The 22,514-nt window shown below is 44.8% G+C and overlaps 1 protein-coding gene across 7 annotated transcripts in view; it reads left to right on the top strand.

The window, feature by feature from the left end:
* The window catches only part of RBFOX1 (RNA binding fox-1 homolog 1), a 1,254,735-nt gene that overhangs the window by 1,182,353 nt on the left and 49,868 nt on the right, over positions 1-22,514 (top strand). For 4 of the 7 annotated variants that reach the window (XM_012554607.1, XM_012554605.1, XM_012554606.1 and 1 more), the window contains 2 exons: positions 7,096-7,228; positions 16,442-16,481. In XM_012554607.1, the coding sequence (XP_012410061.1) occupies positions 7,096-7,228; positions 16,442-16,481 (173 nt within the window). The remainder of the gene's footprint in view (positions 1-7,095; positions 7,229-16,441; positions 16,482-22,514) is intronic. The other 3 variants (XM_004373237.1, XM_004373236.1, XM_004373238.1) reach the window with 1 other exon arrangement.

Consider the following 22,514-nt stretch of genomic DNA (forward strand, 5'->3'; position numbering starts at 1 on the left):
GCATGCATTTATTGTATTCAGGGACTGTGTGTTGCTGGGTTGCCAGAGAACATTGTCTGGGGCTGTGCTGAGGCAGGATGTGACTGAATGCCTGTTAATAGGTATTACCTGCCTGGGGGAAAAGTTTGAGTCCTGCTTTTCCCCAGAACGAGAAACAGATCTTCAAACCCTGACAATCTGCTGCATTCACAGTGAATTTAATTGCATCTAGGATTCTAGTGTGATACATTTGTACAAGCTATCCCCCTTGTCATTGGAATCAAGCAAATTCCAAGTTTGTTTGCTATTCTGGGCCAATGAAATACCTATCAGTGTGGAAGTGGAAATTACTTTTCTATAGACCATGATCAAGAGCCTGTTGTCTGCATACTGTTGATCTGCACGTACTGGGCAGGTCACTTGGTATAGAGGACAGCGTTAGGGAAGATGCACAGTGGGGAGGAGGGGGCTCTGAGCCCTCAGAAGGAAGGACCCTAACACTGGTTAACACCTGCAGGGTGTCCAGGCACAGGGTTAGGACATTCTATGCCAGGCATTCATCTAACAATGAGCAGAACAGATGGAAATCACATTTAGGCAATAGTGAGAGTCCTGCTCCTTCATTCCTGTGTTTCAAGCTACTTGACTGCTCTTACCCCAGGGGAGGTTCATGGCAGCCTCTTCAAAAGGAGATGAAAATATATATATACATATATATACACATATGTAAAGGTCACTGTGTGGCACAAGTGGGTTGTGATCAGCTGCTAACCTAAAGGTTGGCAGTTTGAACCCATCCAGTGCTGCAGAAGAAAGGCCTGGCAATCTGTTTCTGTAAAGATCACAGCCAGGAAGACTCTATAGAGCAGTTCTGCTCTGTAACACATGGAGTCGTCAGCAGTGGGTTTAGGTTTTTTAAATATACATACGCGTATGTGTGTGTATGTGTATATATGTGTGTGTGTTTGTGTGTGTATGTATATGTGTGTGTATGTATGTATATATATGTATGTGTGTGTGTGTGTAAAAGAAGAATGAAAATGCAGGAAGGAAAGAAGGCAGGAGAGAAGGAAAGAGGGAAGGAAGGGAGGAAGAAAGAGGGAGGAAGGAGAAAAAGATGCAAAGAGGGAAGGCAGTAAGGAGGGAGGGAAGACAGGAAGGGAGGGAGGGAGAGGGGAGGAAAGAAAAAGGGAGGAAGGAAGAGAGAAAAGGAAAAGGGAGGGAAGGAGAGAGGGAGAAAGAAGGAAGAGAAGAAAGGAGGGAAAGAAAAGAGAAAGGAGATCGGAAATGCTCATAATCCATGATGACTAAACTAGAGACTTCCCAAAGGGGCCCTGGACCAACTCTAGACCATGCACAAGAAAGACACAGCCAAGCAAACCATCCACCCAGGAGACCTGGATTCTCTGGTACCTCTGGTCCAAAGCTTGACCTGCCAAACCTCCTTGTGCCTGAGGAAGGAAGGTGCTATTTAAAACCAGGAACTGATTTGTAGTCCTTCTTGTGTTCCTCTGAGAGAATAAGAATCCCTCTAGTGTGCCTTGCTGGAGCCGCCCAAGGAGTCTCCTCTTAGGAACTGTGAACACCTGATCTCGCGTGGGGAAAGATATTTTCTCCTTGTAAGAAAACGGGTATGAGATGGAATCCTGGCTCTCCACTTCTACCCGAACGTGCGCCCCTTGCTCTGTGACCGAGCCCCTGCTTCATGTTGTACCTCAACATCTAAATCCTCTGAGAATTCTTGTAAAACTTGCTTGTCGCTGAGCGGGATCTTGTCTCCCTCACTCGGCTCTGCGGCTGGTGATAACGAATGGGTCAGCATAATTACCGGGTTTCCTCACACAGGCGGCCAGCTGCTCTGCCAGATTGTGAGTTTTTCATTTTCTTTATTTCGAGATCCAGGACGTTCCTGTGAAAACTTAGTATTTGAACTGTGGCAAGAGAGATTTGGAGTCAAAACAGTCCTCACTCATTTTCTCCCCCCAATCCTTAAACAAGCATCTCATATCTCATGACTTCTGGGCGTTTATGATATAAGGATTTATCCACTTTCCCCATTAAGATTCACAATTCTCCGCAAGTCCAAGCACATTTGCTGAAACACATCCAGGATACATTGGTGCCAGAGGCTGGCAAGCCAAGAGTTAAATAAAACTGTACACTTTGTCTCCAACAACCATTTAAAAAAGAAATGGTTACAAATAATCCTTCTGGTCTTCTCAGACACAAATAGATACAATCATCCTGGCTCGCCTCTACAATTTCAGCGTTTGCCCTCATCTGAAAGAAAGATATGGTAGAATCCACCAAAAAGCAGGCTCGCTGTTCGCCATTCAGGAACACACACACAATTCCAGATAATAGCTAATCAGTCTTTACTTCTTGTTCAAGTGTTCTGTTCCAGCCCACACAATTATATACCCATATCAAAACCAAACCCACTGCTGTCGAGTCAATTCTGACTCATAGTGACCCTACAGTACAAACTGCCCCATAGGGTTTCCAAGGAGCAGCTGGTGGATTTGAACTGCCAACCTTTTGGTTAGCAGCTGAGCTCTTAACCACTGCTCCACCAGGGCTCCCTAGGGTGGCACAAAACCAGAAATGGCTTCTGTGGGAAATGCCACAAACTCCTGTCCCTTCCAACCCCTGCCGCACGCCAAACCAAACCAAACCCTTTGCCATCGAGTCGATTCTGACTCATAGCGACCCTGTAGGACAGAGTAGAAATACCCCATAGGGTTTCCAAGGCTGTCATCTTTATGGAAGCCAACGGCCACATCTTTCTCCTGTGGAGCAGCTGGTGGGTTAGAACCACTGACCTTTTAGTTAGCAGCCCAGTGCTGAATTTCATACAAATGTACAATGACCATGAGGGAAACCAAACCAAACCCGTTGCCATCTAGCCCATTCTGACTCTGGCAACCCCACGTATTACAGAGTAGGACTGCTCCGTTCCGTAGGGTTTTCTTGGCTGCACTCTTTGTTGTTGTTGACAGTATCCACAGTAGAACCTACACCAATTCAACAGTTTCTACAGTGGCATTGATTACATTCTTCAAGTTGTGCAACCATTCTCACCCTCCTTTTCTGAGTTGTTCCTCCAATGTAATCTCACTGCCCCCTAAGTTTACTGTCTAACTTTTGAGTTGCTGTCATCCATTTGACCCCATATAAATAGATCTTAAGAGTACAATGCTCAAGGCAGATATTCTTTACGAATTAAGCGAAAATTACTTGGTTTAAAGAAGAATTCAGGGGATATTTTTGGTGTACGGTTTAAAGATTATCACAGGGCAATAGTTTCGGGGGTTAATTTCAGCTGTAATCTTAAGGGAAGCGGATTGCCAGGCCTTTCTTCTGCTCTACCATGGATGGGTTCAAACCAGCAACCTTAGGCTAGCAGTCCAGCACAAGCCATTTGTGACACCCAGGGACCATGGGTATAGGATGCAAATCTTACCCCTTCAAGTTCACCCCTACCCCCCACCCCCCAGGTAGCAAGCAGTGGCTTCCCTGGGATCTCTCATACCTACTTTTATTTTTCTTTCCAAGGTCCTTTTAAGCCTCTTGTGCCTCCTACAGCCCTCATCCGAGTTGGTGCTTTAGTGTGAGTGGAAAGAACTCTCCAGATAATGGGATGAGATGGGCTTGAGTGCTTCTACCTATGAAGGCAATGGTAGGAGGGGGCAAAGCCCCTCTTGACAGTTAGTTAGCATTTAGGATGGAGAAAACGTTAACAAAATATGAAGATCAACTTCCTGCTAGTATTTCTCCTGTTTCTTATCATGCCAAAGAAACGTCTGCCTCCTTCCTAGCCTTGAATCTCATTAAAAAACCGAACTGATTGCCGTCAAGTTGATTCTAACTCCTGGCAACCCTGTGAGTTACAGAGTAAAATTGCTCCATAGGGTTTTCTTGGCTGTAATCTTCATGGGAGGAGCCCTGGTTGCTCAGTAGTTAAACCCTCAAACCCACCAGCCGCTCCAAGGCAGAGAGATGTGGCAGTCTGCTTCTGTAAAGATTATAGCCTAGGAAACTCTCTAGGACGGTTCTATCCTGTCCTAGAGGGTCAATATGAGTTGGAATCAACTTCAGAGCAATAGATTTTTAATGAGAATCTTCATGGAAGCAGATGTCCAGGCCTTTCTTCCACATTGCCTCTGGATGGGTTGGAACTGCCAACCTTTTAGGTTAGTAGTCAAGCACAAACCATTTGCGTCACCCAAGGACCTCTGAGTCTTAATGCAAACGCTGTGTTAAAACCCAGGACAGAGGGAACAAGGGAGGGCCGTGAAGGGTGCGGGGAATCCACGCCACCCCATTTCATTTCATGTGTCTCTCTCCTCTCTCTGGACAGCCTCCAAGCTCCTGTTAGGCATGCAAGGTGAGAAAAGAGAATGGGGCAAGGAGAGAAGGTTTCTTAAACAGTCTGTCATTATTCAACCTGACCACAGCCCACACCAGCATCCACTTTTCCATGTATTTAAGTCGTCCATACATCCATCCCAGTATCAAATATTTGGAGAGCTGACAGTGGATAAAAGCATGGTGTTCTACTGAGCTGGGGAGGCATGGGAAGATGCAAAGATGAATCAGAGAAGAAAGAGCCCTCAAGGAGCTTGCAGTTGGATAGGAGAGAAATGGAACAAATGACTCATTTTCCTGTCCTCAAACCCACTACCCTGTGAGAGGGTAGGTGCTCTGCACAAGAAAGAGTTCCTTGGAGTTAAGCTTAGGGATACGGAGTGAGCTAGGTTAGAGGGCTGTCTTTACTGCAGGACTTTTTGAACCATTAATATGCCTCTCCTGGGGCACTGATTGCCCAAAAGCATCTTCCGAGAAGAGCACCTAGAAAATGCAGTTCCGGGAACACTGCCTGCTGCTTAGTGGGACAGGATGAGCCTGGGAAGCGTGGTAGAGTGGCAGCCTTAGGAGATTCCGAGGAGGGAGACACCCTTGGACGCAGAAGTGACTTAGTGAAAGCTTCATGGACTTGGTGAGTTGATACTTGGATGTATAGCGAGAAGAAGGACATCCCAGGTAGTTGGTGCTGGGTGCCGTCAAGTCAATTCCAATTCGTGGTGACCCCATGTATGACAGAGCAGAACTGCCCCATAGGGTTTTGTAGGCTGTAATCTTTACAGGAGCAGATCACCAGGTCTTTCTTCCATGGAGCCGCTGGAAGGGTAGGAACCACCAACCTTTTGGATAGCAGCCGAGCGCTTAACTGCTGCACCACCAGGGCTTCTTATCCCAGATACCCATTGACCCGTTGCTATCCAGTTGGAGAGGCAACTAAGTTAATCATCAGGGGTCTCAAGTGAGCATAAGGCTTCATTTACCCTGGACTCCTCACCAGGCTGGTCCTCTTCAGCGAATTTTCCCCCAGAGAAGAAAACCCTGTCCACACTCTCTTCTTAAGCGTTGACTTCCCAGATTTCTCTGTAATTAGGGTTGTTGTACTTGCTTTTAGCCCTGGTGGCGCAGTGGTTAAGCGCTCGGCTGCTAGCCAAAAAGACAGCGGTTTGAGCCCACCAGCTTCTCCGAGGGAGAACAATGTTTCTAAGATTACAGCCTTAGAAACCCTATGGGGCAGTTCTCCTGTGTACTGTAGGATCGCTGTGAGTCGAAATTGACTCAATGGCATTGGGTGTAGGAGTGGAGTAGGGGACTTTGGGTGCTAGTAATGATCTGTTTGCTGGGACATGAGTGGTTTGTATGCTTATGATGTATGCACGTTTTTGTAGGAATATTGTACTTCAATCAAAATTTTCAGTGAGCAATATATGTACATAAAGGAAAACGTGGAAAATAAATGAAAATGGGATGAGGGAAAAGCTATGAATAAAAAATTAACACTCATACAGTTAAGCCAGGAGATATAAACTATTTACATGTGGACATATGTGTGTATACATATATGGACACATGTGATGTATGTATATATGCACACATATACATGTATGCAAATCCACATATACATATACATGTATATAAATGCACACACACACACACACACACAAACAGTTGCCATCCAGTCAACTCCAACTCATGACGACCCCGTGTGTGTCAGAGTGGAACTGTGCTCCATACAATTTTCAATGGCTAATTTTTAGGAAGTAGATCAGCAGATGTTTCTTCCAGTGCCCCTCTGGATATACTCAAACCTCCAACCTTTCGGTTAGCAGCTGAGCGCATCAACCATCTGTACCACCCAAGGACTCCACATATGTACACACATGTACGTACACGTACACTCAGACACACACGCATATATAACATCATTGAGAATACATTGCACATATATTTTACAATCTACTTTTTGTATATTTTTAAATGTAAGTCTTTGGTAGTGAGCTTTTTCTCCTGTTATTAAGAAATCTTCAGGAGAAAAATGTAGAACAGAATTCAGATTCGTGAAAAAAAAGACCAGACTTAATGGTGTGAAGGAGACTGGGGGGAAACGCCAAGACTGTGGCCCCCAAACCACTCAGAACTGAAACCACTCCCAAAGCCCACTTTTCAGCCAAGTATTAGACACGCCTATGAAACGACCAATAACACACGTGAGAACGTGCTGCTTAGTTAAATCAAATATACAAGACCAAATGGGTAATTCCTGCCCAAATGCAAAATGAGAAGGCAGGAAGGGACAGGAACTGGACGAATGGACACGGGGAACCCGGGGTGGAAAGGGGGAGCTTGCTGACACAATGCAGGGATTGCAGCTAATATCACAAAACAATTTCTGTATAAATTTTTGAATGAGAGATTAACTTGAGCTATAAACTTTCATCTAAGGCACAATTACAAAATGGAAATTAGAATTAAAAAACACACTCAAAAAATTGTTTACAAAGAAGAATTCTTATAGATACTTGTCATTGACGATATTCTCTTAGGCAGAGGTACCTCGATTTTAACGAGACCATCCTCTCTGAAATGGGAAGTTGGCCTCCACCCGGCTGTACACTTTTACACCTCGGACTCCGGGAAAGGGGCTGGGGGTGTCCTTGGCCTCGGTCCTGCAAGGAGAAGGGGTCCTGGGGGCAGGTACCTCCATGGCAGGTGTGCATCTGACCGGTCTTCCTCTGCTTTCTCCTCTCGCCACAGTGCCCGGCTTCCCGTATCCAGCCGCCACCGCGGCCGCAGCCTACCGAGGCGCGCACCTGCGTGGCCGCGGCCGCACCGTGTACAACACCTTCCGGGCCGCGGCGCCCCCGCCTCCCATCCCGGCCTATGGCGGGTAAGTGGACCAGCCTGGTGGGCCCTCCTGTGCAGCCCTCCCTTCCCAGAGGCATGGAGCTGTTTGCGAGTGCATGCTGGTCTTGACACCCCCTCTCAGGACCGCCCCAGCATGCAGCCCCCCACGCGACTGGCGTGCCGCACTTTGCAAAAGAGTATTGAAAAATGAGTGTAATTTGTCCTGTCGTGGTTGCTGCCTTTAAGCATTCCACATGTCACATGTTGTTATGTAAATTCTCTTTGAGACTGAATGCTGGAGAACAAACGGTTACAGCCAACGTTGTATTTCTGATGATTGCAAACATCTGGTTATTAAGGAGGTTGGATCACATTTGCCCCCTGAATTCGTCCAGCGATTGAGGTTTTCATACATAAAAATCACTGGGGTGGCATTGCTGCCCTTCCCAAAGACATCTTGTGCTGCAAGGTTTATGGGCCTTTTGCTAAGAAGAGAAAATTAGACACCGTGTGCATCAAATCCAAACACCCAAGTGTTCAGTGACACTGGAATGAAGATTCGGTTTAGGTGGATTTTTTCCAAGGGGCCTTTGCCTGCCTTTCCCCTCTGTGGATAAAAGCATATTAAGTGTTCCCTGTTGTCAGCTTGGTCCTTCTGTGCATGGACTCTGGTATTGCCAAGTAGACATCAAGACATGTTGTTGAATTTCCAAAAAAAAACTACTGGTGTGGTCAGCTGCACTCCTGAAACACCATTCTCTCTGCTTTGCTGTTAGGGATGGCGGTAGAACTTTCCAGCATCCCTGGGCATCCCTCTAAGGCAGTGGTCCTCTACCAGGGTGACTGTGTCCACAGGGGACATTTGGAATGTTTAGAGATATTTCTAAATGTCACAACTAGGGAGGTGCTACTGGCATCTAGTGAGTAGAGGCCAGGAACACTGCTCAACACCCTCCAATGTACAGGACAGCCTACACTGAAGGGTGAGGCAGACCCGCACTGTGGGTTTGAGGAGCCCACCTGTGAAGGAAACCCAGCTGTGGAAACCCAGTGTGGTCTGGTCCGAGATGTCTCTGGCCAGTGACCGGCTTTCTGGTTGGTAGAAAGAATATGGCAGCATTTGGATCAGTGTGAAGGGGCTAAAGACATGGTCTTCTTTCTTTTTTTAGCTTTGTTGCTTATAAATCTTTTAGAAAACCCAAATTAGCCTAGATCATCTCTCTGTTAGACCGATGACAAAGGGGAACACATTTTTCCTGTTACTTATTCCTATCTCACCCATTCCAAAGCAGAGCCATTGAGGCATTTTAAAAATGCATACAGTAAAGCAAAGTTAAGAATGTAAGGAGACAGAACTAGGTGAAATTATCAGGAAAAGAAGATGAAGGGAAGGAAATAAGACAACACCCACTGGGTTTCTCGTGTGGCCGTTAGAGTTGGGCCACCTCTGAGCTGCTGAGTGGACAAAACAACAACAAGATGTTTTTAACCAAAAAGATAGTGGCTAATAACAAACCAAGGAGGAACTGGCCCTGAATTTTCCCCGTTCCCCCTAAATGCATCTGCATGTCCTACGTATTGTGTGTCTTGTCATGTGATAGAAGGGACCTTTGACAGTGTAGTACAATCATAATCCCCAGTTACTCCCTATTAAGCCCATTTTATAGATCCAGAAATGCAGAAATAAATATTTGTTACTCCCAAGGTCACATAATGAGTTATGAAGGGGGGGAGGGGGAACGAGTTACCCTCTAGGCTCATGTAATTACTAAAGGAGGATTCATAAGCCATAAATGCAAAATTGCACATTTATACCACGTTAGTTTGTCTGAACACTGTTATCTCAATAGATGGTAATTGTAGCTCAGTCTGCGTACCCTCAATATCTCACTACTATATTGAACAGAAAAGAAAAAAAAAGCAAAATTATAAGGCGTATCCTCACCTGAACAATTTATAAAACTCCCGGAATAACACAGCTGCTGTAAGATGGAAATTTGCTAACTTAGAATGGACGTGCTCTTTGCCAGCTATAACCATGCATAACCAACGGATGCCTTGTTCACCAGGGAGAGAATCAGGCATTTCCACGTGGTGAAGCAGTATGTGTTTGTGACTGCCTTAAAGTGTGATTTAATTTTAACATTCTAGCAATGTACCCCTAAAATGTTGGTTATGATTGGGGATTGTGCCTCTTCATTGACAATACTGACTGGAATGCCAAAACCATCCTTAGATACAAGGTAGAATTCTCAAGAAGGACAGGGGGATGCAGCGTACCCAAGTATCTATAAGAGCTAAATGTCAGTCAAAAAGAAGGAAATTCAGCTAGTTGCCTAGGAGTTTGGCTGGCTTACAAACTACCTGAAGTGCGTTGGTACCCAAAGAAAAAGTCGGAACCCAATGCCTTAAACGGAGACTTCCCTTTTCATTTGGAATATTGGGTGTGGGCACCAGCAGTAGCATTTTGGTCTTGGTTCTCTGGGTACCTTGGGGCGAGGTAGTCTGAATTTCATCAAGGAATTAATCATGACATGTCTGTACAACTTCCCAGAGTTACCTCGAGAACTATTTTAAGTAGAGTCTGGGCTAATTTGGGTAAAGGAAAGATGTTGTAGAATCCTAAGAGAGAATTTTTTTTTAGAGTTGGTCAGTGTGAGAAGGAATGCTGCAGGTAGATCCTTTGGGAAGGTTGTCACGTTTGATCCTAATGAAGTCTCTGAGGCCAGCTTCTGAGGCTGTGTCTGTGTATCTTTCTGGGTACAAGTCAACCAGGCTTCTTGGTGTCAATGTCTTGATTTCTGATCCCCAGCCGGTATTGCCTGAGGCTCAACAACGTTCCCATGTAGTACGTTGTTGTGTTGTTGTGTGCTGTCGGGTCGATTTGGACGCATAGTGACCCCACGTGACAGAGTAGAACTGCCCCGTAGTGTTCCCTACGCTGTCATCTTTACGGGAGCAGATCTCTGGGTCTTCCTCCCGAGGAGCCGCTGGGTGGGTTCCAACCGCCAACCTTTCTGTTCACAGCCTAGCGCTTAACCGTTTTGCCACCAGGGCTTGTTCGCATTTAAAGGAACTGAAATCAACATCACTCATTCTCAGAATACTTGCCAAAATTCTCTCTAGCTTTTCATTTGTTTTTAGTGGGATTTCTTACTCAGATTCTTAGACTGTTTTAAAATGTTACCAAAAAAGCCTCTCCACTGAGTTCATTTATTGAAATTGGCTCTTAAACTTTTTTTTTTTTCTTTTGGGAAGGGGGGTTGGAATGTTACAGACGCCTTTAAAAATATGATTAAAAATGTGCCTTTTCCCTAAAAAACACGGTCGTGTACATGCACACACACACATACACACACATACACACATACAATTCTATATAAATATCAGGGAGTTCATGGACCCACCTGATAAAACATTCAAAAACAGCTAGATTTGAACCCACTAAAAAAATTTAATTGGTTTTCCTGTTGAATGGGGCAGCAGGGCAGAGCAGTTTTAAATAGACTGTTTCAAGAATATATTTGTGGCTGGTCCATATTATATTACACACACAGATTATATAGTTTGGGGGGCATCCTATACTTTCTTCTTTTCCTTTTATTTATTTTTTTAAGTAAACTAATTTGCTCTAGTGCAGTCATTTCCTGCTTGCATTCATCCAAATATTTAACCACTGTTATTACTTTTCTAAGAAAATGAGATATGCATTTGCATTATGGTCTTGCAAAAGCATATTGCAGTCCCAAAGTGATTGACAAGCAAGACAATTACCTTTGCATGGCTAGGCAGACTATCTCTGCATTAAAATAGGGCTGTACCTGTTCCATGCATGACCTCATCTCCTTCCTCCTGCGACTCAGATGTGATTCACGTATCTATAGCTGCACACTAGCCTTCAAACCCTCAACCCTCCTTTCCCCAGATAGCTGATATTTTAAGTGCAACCATTTCTTTGAGCCTAAAAAAAAAAAAAAGTTTGGATACATTCTCGGAAACTAGCATGAGACTTTGTATAAGAGTTTTATTATGTCCAGCTCCCCCTTACAAATAGTCCCTGGGAGGCTGGCCTTCAGTTTTGTCTCCAGTATAAAGTAACACTTGAGAGATGGCGTATCCACAGAGCAGTGATTCTCCAAGTGTTTAGTCCTTGCACCTGGCGTCCCTGGGTGTTGCAAATGGTTAACATGCTCAGCTGCCAAATGAAAGGTTGGAGGTTTGAGTCCAACCAGAGGTGCCTCAGAAGAAAGGCCTGGTGAGCTATTTCCAAAAAAATCAGCCATTGAAAACCCTATGGAGCACAGTTCTACTCTGATACACATGGGGTCTCCATGAGTTGGAGTCGACTAGATGGCAAACTGTACTTGGGTGGTGCAAATGGTTAATGTACTAGGAAGCTAACCAAAAGGTTGGAAGTTCGAGTCCACCCAGAGGCACCTTGGAAGAACAGCCTGGTGATCTAATTCTAAAAAACTCAGCCATTGAAAACCCTATGGAGCACAGTTCTACTCTGACACACAGGGGGTCACCACATGAGTTGGAATCAACTCAATGGCAACCGGAATACTGGTAGTCCTTGGTCCAGCAGCCTCAGCATCACCTGTCATTTGCTGGAAATGCAGATTCTCAGCCCTGCCACCCCACATCCAGATCTATTGAATCAGACCCTCTGGGCTTGGGGCCCAGCCATTAGAGTTTCAACAAGCCTTCCGGGTGATTCTGACGCACACTCAAGTTTGACCACAAACTGCTTGTCATAGGAGTTAAAAGTTTGGGCCGTGGCGCCATGCTCTCTGGGCTAGAATCCCAGCTTTGTCAGTACTGAGCTCTCTTAGCTTCATCTCTAAAGAGGCGATAATAACATTATCCATCTCTTAAAAGTACTAAGAGGATTAAATGGGATAATGAGCATCGGATGCTTATACTAGGGCCTGACGCATACTAATTGCTCCATGAGTGTGAGTAGTGGTGGTGATTGTGTTTGTGCTATTGCTAGGAGCTTAGGAGAGAGGCACACAGCACGTTCGTAAAGTGGTAGCCCATTTAGCGGCTTCCGTTTCACGCTGCAAACGAGGATGACCATATTGGGTTCTTGTTTTTCAGCGTGATTATGAAGGTAAATCACTCACCCTCTTGTTCGTTTCTCTCCAGAACTTTCAGAAGTCACTCTTGGTGTAATCAAGCAATACATACAGGCGTGGTTTATGATATTGTTAGGTGCCATCGGGGTCTGGGTGGTGCAGTGGTTAAGCACTTGGCTGCTAACCAAAAGATTGGCGGTTCGAATCCACCAGCCACTTCTTGGCAACCCTATGGGGCAGTTCTACTCTGTCCTATAGAGTTGCTATGAGTTGGAATCGACTCGATGGCAATGGTTTTGGGTTTTTGTTTTTTTTTTTTTTTTGGTTAGGTGCCATCAAGTCGATTTCGACTCATAGCGATCCCATGTGACAGAGTAGAACTGCCGCATAGGGTTTTCCAAGCTGTAATCTTTACAGGAGCAGACTGCCAGGTCTTTCTCCCACGAAGCTGCTGGGTGGGTTCAAACTACCAGCTTTTGGGTTAGCAGCCGAGTGCTTGAACATTACACCACCAGGGCTCCTTGTAGTTTATAATAACAGCTAGAATTCTTCCTTTCCTTTCTCTGCTGGGCCTCTGAACTCCCCAAAGTCCTTCCTCCCAGCCCTCAGAGAGGGCTAGGCACCCTGCAGGCCCTGAGCTTCACACAGTCTGTTCCCCTTGCCTGTCTGCTCTTCCTTCCTCACTGCCTAGCTAACCCTTGAGATTTCCGAGTCACTTGCTCAGCCTTCCCTGACCTCTGTTACTAGTCTTGCTTTCTTCCATTATACATCAGAGCACCATTGTTCTTCCTACTCGCTAGGCCTATCACAGTGTGATTTTATATAAATGTGCGTGGCTCTGTGCTTGTAAGCGCTGTGAGGGCAGATTTAGTGGGTTGGCTTGCCCACTCCTGGATCCATGCCTTAGCATAGTGGTCAGAGTACAGTAAACATTCAGTTATTATTCTGTTCACACCTGGATTGCTTTCTGTCTAGACTGCTGGACTGATCTCCTAACTCAGGGTCCAGTTTTGAATCTTTCTCCCCTTCCCCTCTTGCACTGATAACACCCATGGGCGCTGAGTAGCCAGATCAGGGGCAAACTGAGCATGTAGACTCCCTCCTCCCCATCAGTTACTGAATTCTCTCCCTGGAGTTGAGAAAGAAATGACCCAAACAAACACCTCTGGGTCACATTTGCCACCTCCTAAACACGCCCAACCTCCCCTTTCAAATATGGGCAATATTCACCCAACAGGTATCTATCAAACGTTTTCTAGGTACAAGGTAATAACTGAGCCACTTAGTGGAATCAAATCATGAAGAAGCTATTGGGCACGTCTCTTAAGGCAAAATAAGCCACACACATAAATATCTTTCAAATGAGGTAGAAATTAATGGGTAGCCCAGTTGAGGGCCAGAAAAAGTGATGTTAGTGTTCACAGGAGTGAAAAAGAACTCAGCTTTGGGTGGGCATTGGGTAAAGCTCATAGAGATGGTGAGGTTTAATAGGAGTTACCATGTTGTAAGTCCCCAAGTGGTACAAACAGTTCATGCACTCGGCTGCTAACTGAAAGGCTGGAGGTTTGAGTCCACCCAGAAGCGCCGCAGAATAAAGGCTGGTGACCTACTTCTGAAAAATCAGCCATTGCATGCAAACCGTATGGGGCACTGTCCTATTCTGATACACATGGGGTCACCATGTGTCGGGGTTGACCCGACAGCAACTGGTAACAGGTTACCATGTCGTAAGCACCTCCTTTCTGCCACGCATGTTACTCATGATTTTACACGCCTTATCTAAGTTCTCTCATGACGAGGGCACTCAGTAACCTTTTCCCCTGTTTTACATAAGAGTAAACGAAGCTCAGATAGCTTAAGTCATTTGACCAAGGGCACATAGCTACTAGTTGGTGAGGCAGAAACTTGACCCAGATACCCACATGTGTGCCATCTAACTCGGCTCTTGAATGGTGATCTGCTTTTGGATGAGGATATTTGGAAAGCGGAAAAAAAGAAAAGGCGTTCCGAACGCAAGGAATACCATGCACAGCCGCAGGGAAGAATGGGGCAGAAGCTGTTTAGATCTGGCTAAATGATTAGTTCTGGGGTTCTGGGCCCAAACTAAATGTTTGCTGCTCTCCTCCGTTTCATCAGATCTGCTCCAAGTCCTGTTGACAGAGGCTGACCCTGCCTCCTGACCCCCAACAGACACTCTCTTTTTATGCTGGAAATGTTGAAAAAGAATTCAAAGTACAGCTCAGTATCTTGGATTAGGGTTTCACGCCACTTGACAAGGGCTCTCGTGAACTGTAGCCCTGTCGGATCAAAATGAAAATAGCTAAAAGCCGTTCCTACCAACCTCCTTAGTGTGTGAAATCCCTGCCACCTTTTGAAGGATAGTGGTACTTGGGGTTTAGTCGATCAACTCTGAAAAGCTCTGTGAAGCACTCTGTAGTGTTCTCCAGCAAACCAGTATCCCTGCTGTGTGTGCGGGTGTGAGTGTGTGTGTGTTGTGAAGTGGCTTCCCTTGGCTCAATGCACTTGGCTTAATGTGGGTCCACTCTGCTGCTGAAATCTGCTAGAACCCTTTGATAATCAAAGCTGTGCTTCCGTTAGAACCCCAGCTACATTCAACCCTGGGGCCCATCGGTCCTTTGCCAGAATCATAAATCATCTAGAAACTGCACGGGAAGACATCAGGGAAGGTTATTGGTAACAACCACCAACCTTTGGAAAACATACATTTACAAAGGCATTTTTATATTCAAGATATCTGGTGAGCCTCAAAGACCCTGGGAGGAGCACAGGCTCCATAGGATCCTCATCAGGCCCACTTCAGTGGGGAGGAAATTTAAGTCTGTGTCCCATGATCATGTAGCTATGAGCTTCTTGTCCTGGCTGCCTCACCCAAGGTGCACCAAGAAACTTCGGGAAAAGTCCAAGGGGTTTTGTCTTTGTTTTTTTCCCTCCTGAGAAGTCTCTTCTTTCTGGGACAATGAGTGTACAGATGGTAACCAGAGACCTGAAGCTAAGCTTGTTGAGTCACCCTGTGGGCTTTTCTTGGTCTGGATGTAATGTGTGTGAATATACACGCATATACTCATGCACACACGTGTACACAGATATGCAAACACATCTACATGCGTCTGTACATGCACGCACGGGCATGATGGATGTATGCACACACATATACATATTCATAGATATACATACGCTAACACACGTACAAGGAGCCCTGGTGAAGCAGCTATTAAGTACTCAGCTGCTAGCTAAAAGGCTGGCAGTTCGAACCCACTCTGTGGCTCCATGGGAGAAAGACCTGGCAATCTGCCCCGTTAAAGATTACAGCCAAAAAAATCCTATGGGGCAGTTCTGCTCTGTCACATGGGTTTGCTAAGAGTCAAAATTCGACTCAATGGCACCCAGCAACAACAACAATAAAGACGTATACACATATGTGTTCCCATACAAATACACACTAACACAGATACACACATATATGCATTAATATACATATGTACACACCCACATACACGCATGTAAACACAAACACATATATATAAACACATGCACGTATATACACATGCTCACACACACATATAATTGGAGTTTTTCCCTTATATTTGCTGTAAAACATTGGCAACTAAAATTGCCAAATATACTACTATATACTACTATAATATAATATAATATAATATAATAAAAAAGAAGAAAAAAAATTAAACCATTTTGGCAGCCCATATTGACAGAGCGACTGTCTCTGCCCCGCCTTTACCAATCAGACATTATACACAGATTTTTTTTGGGGGGGATGGGATGAGGGGATTGGGAGAGTTTTGTAGTTTGATGGGATGCAAACTCTGACTTCTGAAGACTCTCAGACCTGGCCAGGCCTCTGAAACGCCATCCCAACCGTCTGTGCCATTCGAGGCTGTGCACTTCAGCATGCCCTCCTGAGAAAGCAGGGGTGCTGGCTACCACATCCGGATGCCTGGCCAACCCCGGAGCCCACCCTAATTTTCTCAGTTTGATCCACTGGTGTCTCCAACCTCCTTAACCAGTGTGAAGACTCTCCTCGGTTCCTGCGGTTTGGATTTTGCGACCGGACTAACCTGGCCACCGCAGGGGTCGGTGTGCCCGCATGGGGAAATGCACTAATATGGATGTTTCTCTTTGTGTGTGCACCCTTGCAGTGTTGTTTACCAGGATGGATTTTATGGTGCAGACATTTATGTAAGTATTCATTAAACGTGCATGCCATCCTTGTTTCCTCCCGGAGTCATTCTTGTTACAAGTTTGCTGCCTTTATCTCTACCTGGGATTGTTGCTTTCCTTCTCCTCACCTGTCGGGAAGCATCCAGAGGCTTCCGTCACTGGGCTTCTGCTCACCAGAGTCCTGGCACACTGTGCGGTAGAGTGCTATTAACTCTTTGATCAGCAACAGAATAAAGATGAACCCCCCCCGCCAAAAGAAGGTGTTTCTTCATGCCAAATTAAAGAACCCAGCCCAACACACAGAAGAAATTCTCTCTAAAGTGATGAGTACAGCCTGTGTGCTTTCTAGTGGAATCTTCAGTATAACAGCTGCAGGGACCAGCTGTAGAGGGTTAAAAGGTATTTTCATGGCTACTGTTTTCGACGTTTTCCTTATCAGTGCATCTGATTATTTGTTTATTACAACAGCCTCAGAAAGACCGTCTCTCTCTCTCTCTCTTTCTCTCTCTGGATGTGGATGTTTTTAGCAAGAAGCATCTAGTTCTTCTAACAAAATGTATGTCAACTTGAACGTTAAATCCTGGTTCTCTCTAACACTTTATTTCCTCCATTTCCCAAAAATGTAACCCGACTTAGAATTGATTGTTAAGTGGTGCCCCTTTATTAAACTTTCTGTTTTTAGAAAAAGAGTAGGTGTCCGATCATGGACACCATAACTCAACTTACCTTTGTTGATCTAAATGTGGTTTTTCTCCTGTTATGTTATTAGCGGCATTATTATGCAAATAAATGAGAGCAAACACAGTGTAAAATAATTTAGCAGTATTTGGAGGGGGTGTTTATAATCACATCATTTTTTATTACGAGTGGCCACCAGTAAGCTCCATGGAATCCTATTTGTTGTTCTATAGACTAGATAAAAAAGAAAATAAAACCGTACTTCTGATCAAATGGATGTCATTTAGTGGAAAATTGACAAAGGCACGGGTTATTTCATTTCCTTCCTTTTGAATTTCAAATGATAGCAATTTGGAGACATAGCATTAATCCTCGTCAAGGATGGACTTAGTTACATTCTATTTTTATCGCATCAAAGTACATTTACTATAAACTCTGGGTTAGTTTTTTTTTTTTTAGTAATACAGTGAATGGACCACCTGCTTGCCCTTTACTCACCCGGGGAGCAGCCACTTGCCTTTTCTGTGTAGCTTCAGCTGCTGCTTCTCACGTCCTCAGTTTCCAAACTTCCAATTCCTTCCATTCGAAGTGGTGAGACAGGCTGGGGCGGAGCAAGCCACACACCCAGGTACCCGATGGACGGAATCATCAGCCTGCACCCTCAGCCTCCCTGTGTGTAGCCTGTGGGCACATTTGGCAGATGGAGGGAAGCAGGACTATAGTTGCCAAAACTGACTTTAGGGTTTTTTGTTTTTTTTTTTTAATTTGGGAAATGAAAAAGACTAGAAAAGGAACGGAAGAATTAGGGGAATAAAAAAAATCTACCAAAAAGAAAACTATCTCCATCAACACTTACCCAAGCAAAAAAAAACTGGATGTTGCTAAGCCTAGCTAAAAACAACAAAAAATATTAAGATATAACCTGTCATTTATTAAGTATCTACCTTTCTGTGCTTCAGTTTCTTTATCTGTAAAATGACAGTAATGAATTGAATTATTAATTTGTGTTTTCCTAGGATATTTCAAGTACGTATCTTCTTTCCTCCTAGATCCTTGTGTGGCAGTAGAAGTAGCACCTGTCTGAAGGCAGGGGCTGAGGGATCCCACAAAGAAAGAGAATGAATAGACTAGTTAGAGTAATTGACTAATTATTACTGGAGTAATTGACAGAGTATGTCTGTGTTGATCAGGGCAAGAGGCTGCATTAGAAAATCCACTGTGTTATGTTATGTTAGCTGCCATCAAATTGGCCCCTGACACAGGGGGCACCCCACGCACAATGGGATTGGACTGTGGTGATCCATAGGGTTTGCATCGGCTGATTTTCAGAAGTAGATGGCCAGGCCTTTCTTCCTAGTCCATCTTGTCTGGAAGCTCCATGGAAACCTGTTCAGCATCATAGCAACACACAAGCCTCCACTGCCAGACAGGTAGTGGCTGCACATAAGGTGCATTGGCTGGGACTCGAACTTGGCTGTCCCTTATGGAAGGTGAGAATTCTACCAGTGCACCCAGAAAATCCACTAGAGCAACACAAATAGAGAAGAGCGACTTAGAAGAGACAGATCTGTCAGCATCATGAATAAGGTTGTTGTTGGGGGGCTGTCGAATTGATTGGACTCATAGTGACCCCATGTGACAGACTAGAACTGCCCCATAGGGTTTCCTAAGCTATAATCTTTATGGGAGCAGATTACCAGTTCTTTCTCCTGTGGAGCTGTTGGGTGGGTTCTAACCACCAACCTTTTGGTTATCAGCTGAGCGCTTAACTGTTGCGCCACAAGGGCTCCTTCAGAAAGAGAAATTCCGTCCAAAGAAGAAAGTCACAAAAATGTCCCTTGGTGCATTTTGTTCCTTCAGAGTCGCCGTGAGTCAGGAGCTAACACAACCGCAGCTAACAATAACAAATAGTTTTAAAACTCTAATTTCTTGTTTTAATTTTATTGGGCAGAGTAGCACGCTCCTAGCTTTGGTTATTTCTGAAGGCGGTAAGAGAGGATGGTCTCAGATTCTTCCTATTCAAACTGTTCACCCTGGCCATGCGTCAGAGCAACTCAACAGCAGCAATAGATACGCCAGAACACTGTCCCTTTCTGTGAACCCTCCTCTCTCCCTCCCCTCCCCTCTCTTGTTCTCCAAGGTCTTTCTCTGCCTTCCACCTGCTGTTGGAGCCCCCGGGCATTTCTCAGTCCTGCCTGAGCACAGAGGATTTGAAAGATCTGCGTGATCCCTGCAATTGGCAAGCCACAACCTCCTGCCTAGAATTGCCTCCTTCTTAGGCCTCTCATAGAAGAGGGGGTTGGAGAGTCGAGGGAGAGATGATCATAGATGTCCTGAAATTGCTGGAGGGAGCAGATTGTTAGGAGAAGCTGTGAGGCAGAAACTAAGGGAAAAGCCAGCCCAGCTTGTTAGGGCTGAGTGCAAAGGAAAAGCACCTTATGCGGGAGCTCAGCCCTGCAAGAGAACGACTGCCTCTCGCCACAGCGGAGATGCTGGGGCACAGTGTGGGCGGCCGTTCATCCAGTATGATGTAGCCGGCTTCTGCTTCAGAAGGGAGGGTAGAAAGTCATTTCTCAGGTCTCTTCTTCCTGAGGAAACTCACCACACACGTATGCACACACACGCATACACGCAGATGCACACACATGCCTGCACACGCGTGCACACACGTACACACATACACACACGCACACACACGTATGCACACACATGCACACGCACACATTTTTATTTAAGAAAAGATATATAAATTAAAATATGCTGATCTTTTAAAATAGTTATTTTTAAAAATAAAAATGTGTGTGTCGGCATATGCACAATCATATATATAATTTAGATAACCAGCATATCAATAGGAACACTGGTTGTGCAATGGTTAGGCCCTCGGCTGCTAGCCAAAAGCTGGCGGTTCAAACCCACCCAGTGGCCCCTCAGGAGAAAGATATGGCAATCTGCTCCCATAAAGGTTACAGGCTAGAAAACCCTATGGGGCAGTTCCGCTCTGTCACGTGGAGTCGCTATGCGTCGGAATCAACTGGACAGCATCCAACAAAACAATAACAAGAATATCAATTCTACAAGTTCATTATTATTTCTTAGTGACATACATTTAAATAAATATGTTTTAATTAAAAAGTGGGTCAAATTAAAGGAAAAAGTTAATAATATCACATATTAAATATTTAGTGTTTTAAAAAGATAGGTATTTATATAAATTAAATATATGCTGATCTTTAAAAACACCTATCATTTAAAATAAAAATGTGTTAGTGTGTGTGGGCATGCATATATATAACTTATATAACTAGCATATCAAATCTACAAGTTCATAATTATTGCTTATGACATACATTTAAATAAATTTGTTTTAATTAAAAAGTGGGTCAAATTCCCTAGGCCAACTCTTCAGACAAAGATTAGACTGGACTATGGGCCATAAAATGATAGTTGTGAAGAGTGTGCTTTTTAGCTCAAGTAGATACATGAGACTAAATGGGCAGCTTCTGTCCGGAGGTGAGATGAGAAGGCAGAGAGGGGCAGGAGCTGGTTGAATGGACACAGGAAATCCGGGGTGGGAAGGAGGAGTGTGCTGTCACAATATAGGGAGAGCAACTAGGGTCACATAACGATGTGTGTGTAAATTTTTGTATGAGAGACTAACTTGAATCGTAAACTTTCACTTAAAGAACAATAAAATAAAACATACAGAGAAAATACTTAGAAGAAAATTTTTTTAAAAAGTCAGTCAATTTAAAGAAAAAAGTTAATAATAGTAGAGGTGGTACATGGATGTTACAAACTGTTTGAAAGATACAGTAGAATGAGTATGCTTTCAAGACCTACACGGCAATTTGTTCCATTTATGGGTGAAGCTGTAGATTTCAGGAGGCTAGAAATCGAACAAGAAGCTTAAAATAACTGGACAGTGTTGTAGAAGGTCAATATCACTGAATTTAATTGAGGCAGTTGTCTTGACCTACTCGGGGGGATCAAAGAATGTAGCATTTGATCAAAAGGTGACAATTTAAAATGGAAAGAGGGACAGAAAGAAATCATATAGAGTGATCAAAATGAATTGACAAACTAGTGAATTTTCAGACCAGTCCTAAATTCTGTAGTAACAAGTTTCTGTTTGATGCCCTGGCTAAACACAGTTATTTCTGAATTCGTGTCAATCCGCCATCCACCGATCCTATAACCAGGAGCTTTCCTCATTTCACCGGTATTTGAGCTCACCTATGAGAAGTGTCGGTAGCTTCAGAAATAAGCAAAGCTAGAAAACAGAGGTTCTCCCAATGAAAGCCACAACTCCTCCCTTATTCCTGAGTCCCCATTTTCAGTGCAAGCCGGCTGAGGATCAGGATTAGGCTGGCCCTTTGTCAGTCACCATTGGGGAAGCAAAAGTCCATCAACAACTTACGCGTGGGGGCAGTGGTGGCGGGTCAATGGTGGAATTCTCCCGGAGTTCAATGTCTGGCCAGTGCCCCTCATGTGCAGCTGCCACTCATCTGTCAGTGGAGACTTGCGTGTTACTAGGATGCTGAACAGATTTCAGTGGAGCTGCCAGACTAGGACAGACTAGGAAGAAAGGCCTGGAGATCTACTTCTGAAAGTCAGCCAATGAAAAGCCTGTGGATCATAGCAGTCCGATCTGCAGCCGATCGTGGGGATGGCACAGGACCAGGGCGTGTTGTGTTTCACTGTGCTTGGGGTTGCCACGGGCCGGGGGCCGACTCGATGGCAGCTAATAGCAACATGTAAGAGGCAAGCCACCCAGCATTTCATCAGCCTCCCCTTTTCTCCTCACAACAGTCCTGTAAAGGGGCAGTCTGATTACCTCCATTTTTTTTTCACTAGAGGTAACTTTTTTTCAGAAAGGAGATTAAATAATTTGTACAGAGCCTGGGGTTTGAGGCCACGTGATCTGCACAGAGAGTTCAGGGCTTATGTACTGAGCCAAGGGATAAAGTCCCCGCCTCCTCAAGCAAAACTGGAGAAATGCAGTGAAAGAAAGCAGAGGAGGGCTGAGAAGTGAGGATGATGGGGAGAGTAATCGGGTGCGCAGGCCACTGGGGAGTATCACCTACATGTGAAACGTGAAATCTAGGGGAGAGAGACAGAGATGGAGACAGGGAGGGAGAGAGACAGAGATGGAGACATGGAGAGAGAGACAGGGAGACAGAGAGAAAGGGAGACAGAGACAGAGAGAGGGAGACAGGAAGACAGAGAGAGACAGGGAGACAGAGAGAGACAGAGAGACAGGGAGACAGAGAGAGAAACAGGGAGACAGAGAGAGACAGGGAGACAGAGAGAGAAAGGGAGAGAGAGAGACAGGGAGACAGAGAGACAGGGAGACAGAGAGAGAGACAGGGA

The sequence above is a fragment of the Trichechus manatus genome, unplaced genomic scaffold (genome assembly GCF_000243295.1).
Source record: "Trichechus manatus latirostris isolate Lorelei unplaced genomic scaffold, TriManLat1.0 scaffold00024, whole genome shotgun sequence".
NCBI lineage: Eukaryota > Metazoa > Chordata > Mammalia > Sirenia > Trichechidae > Trichechus > Trichechus manatus.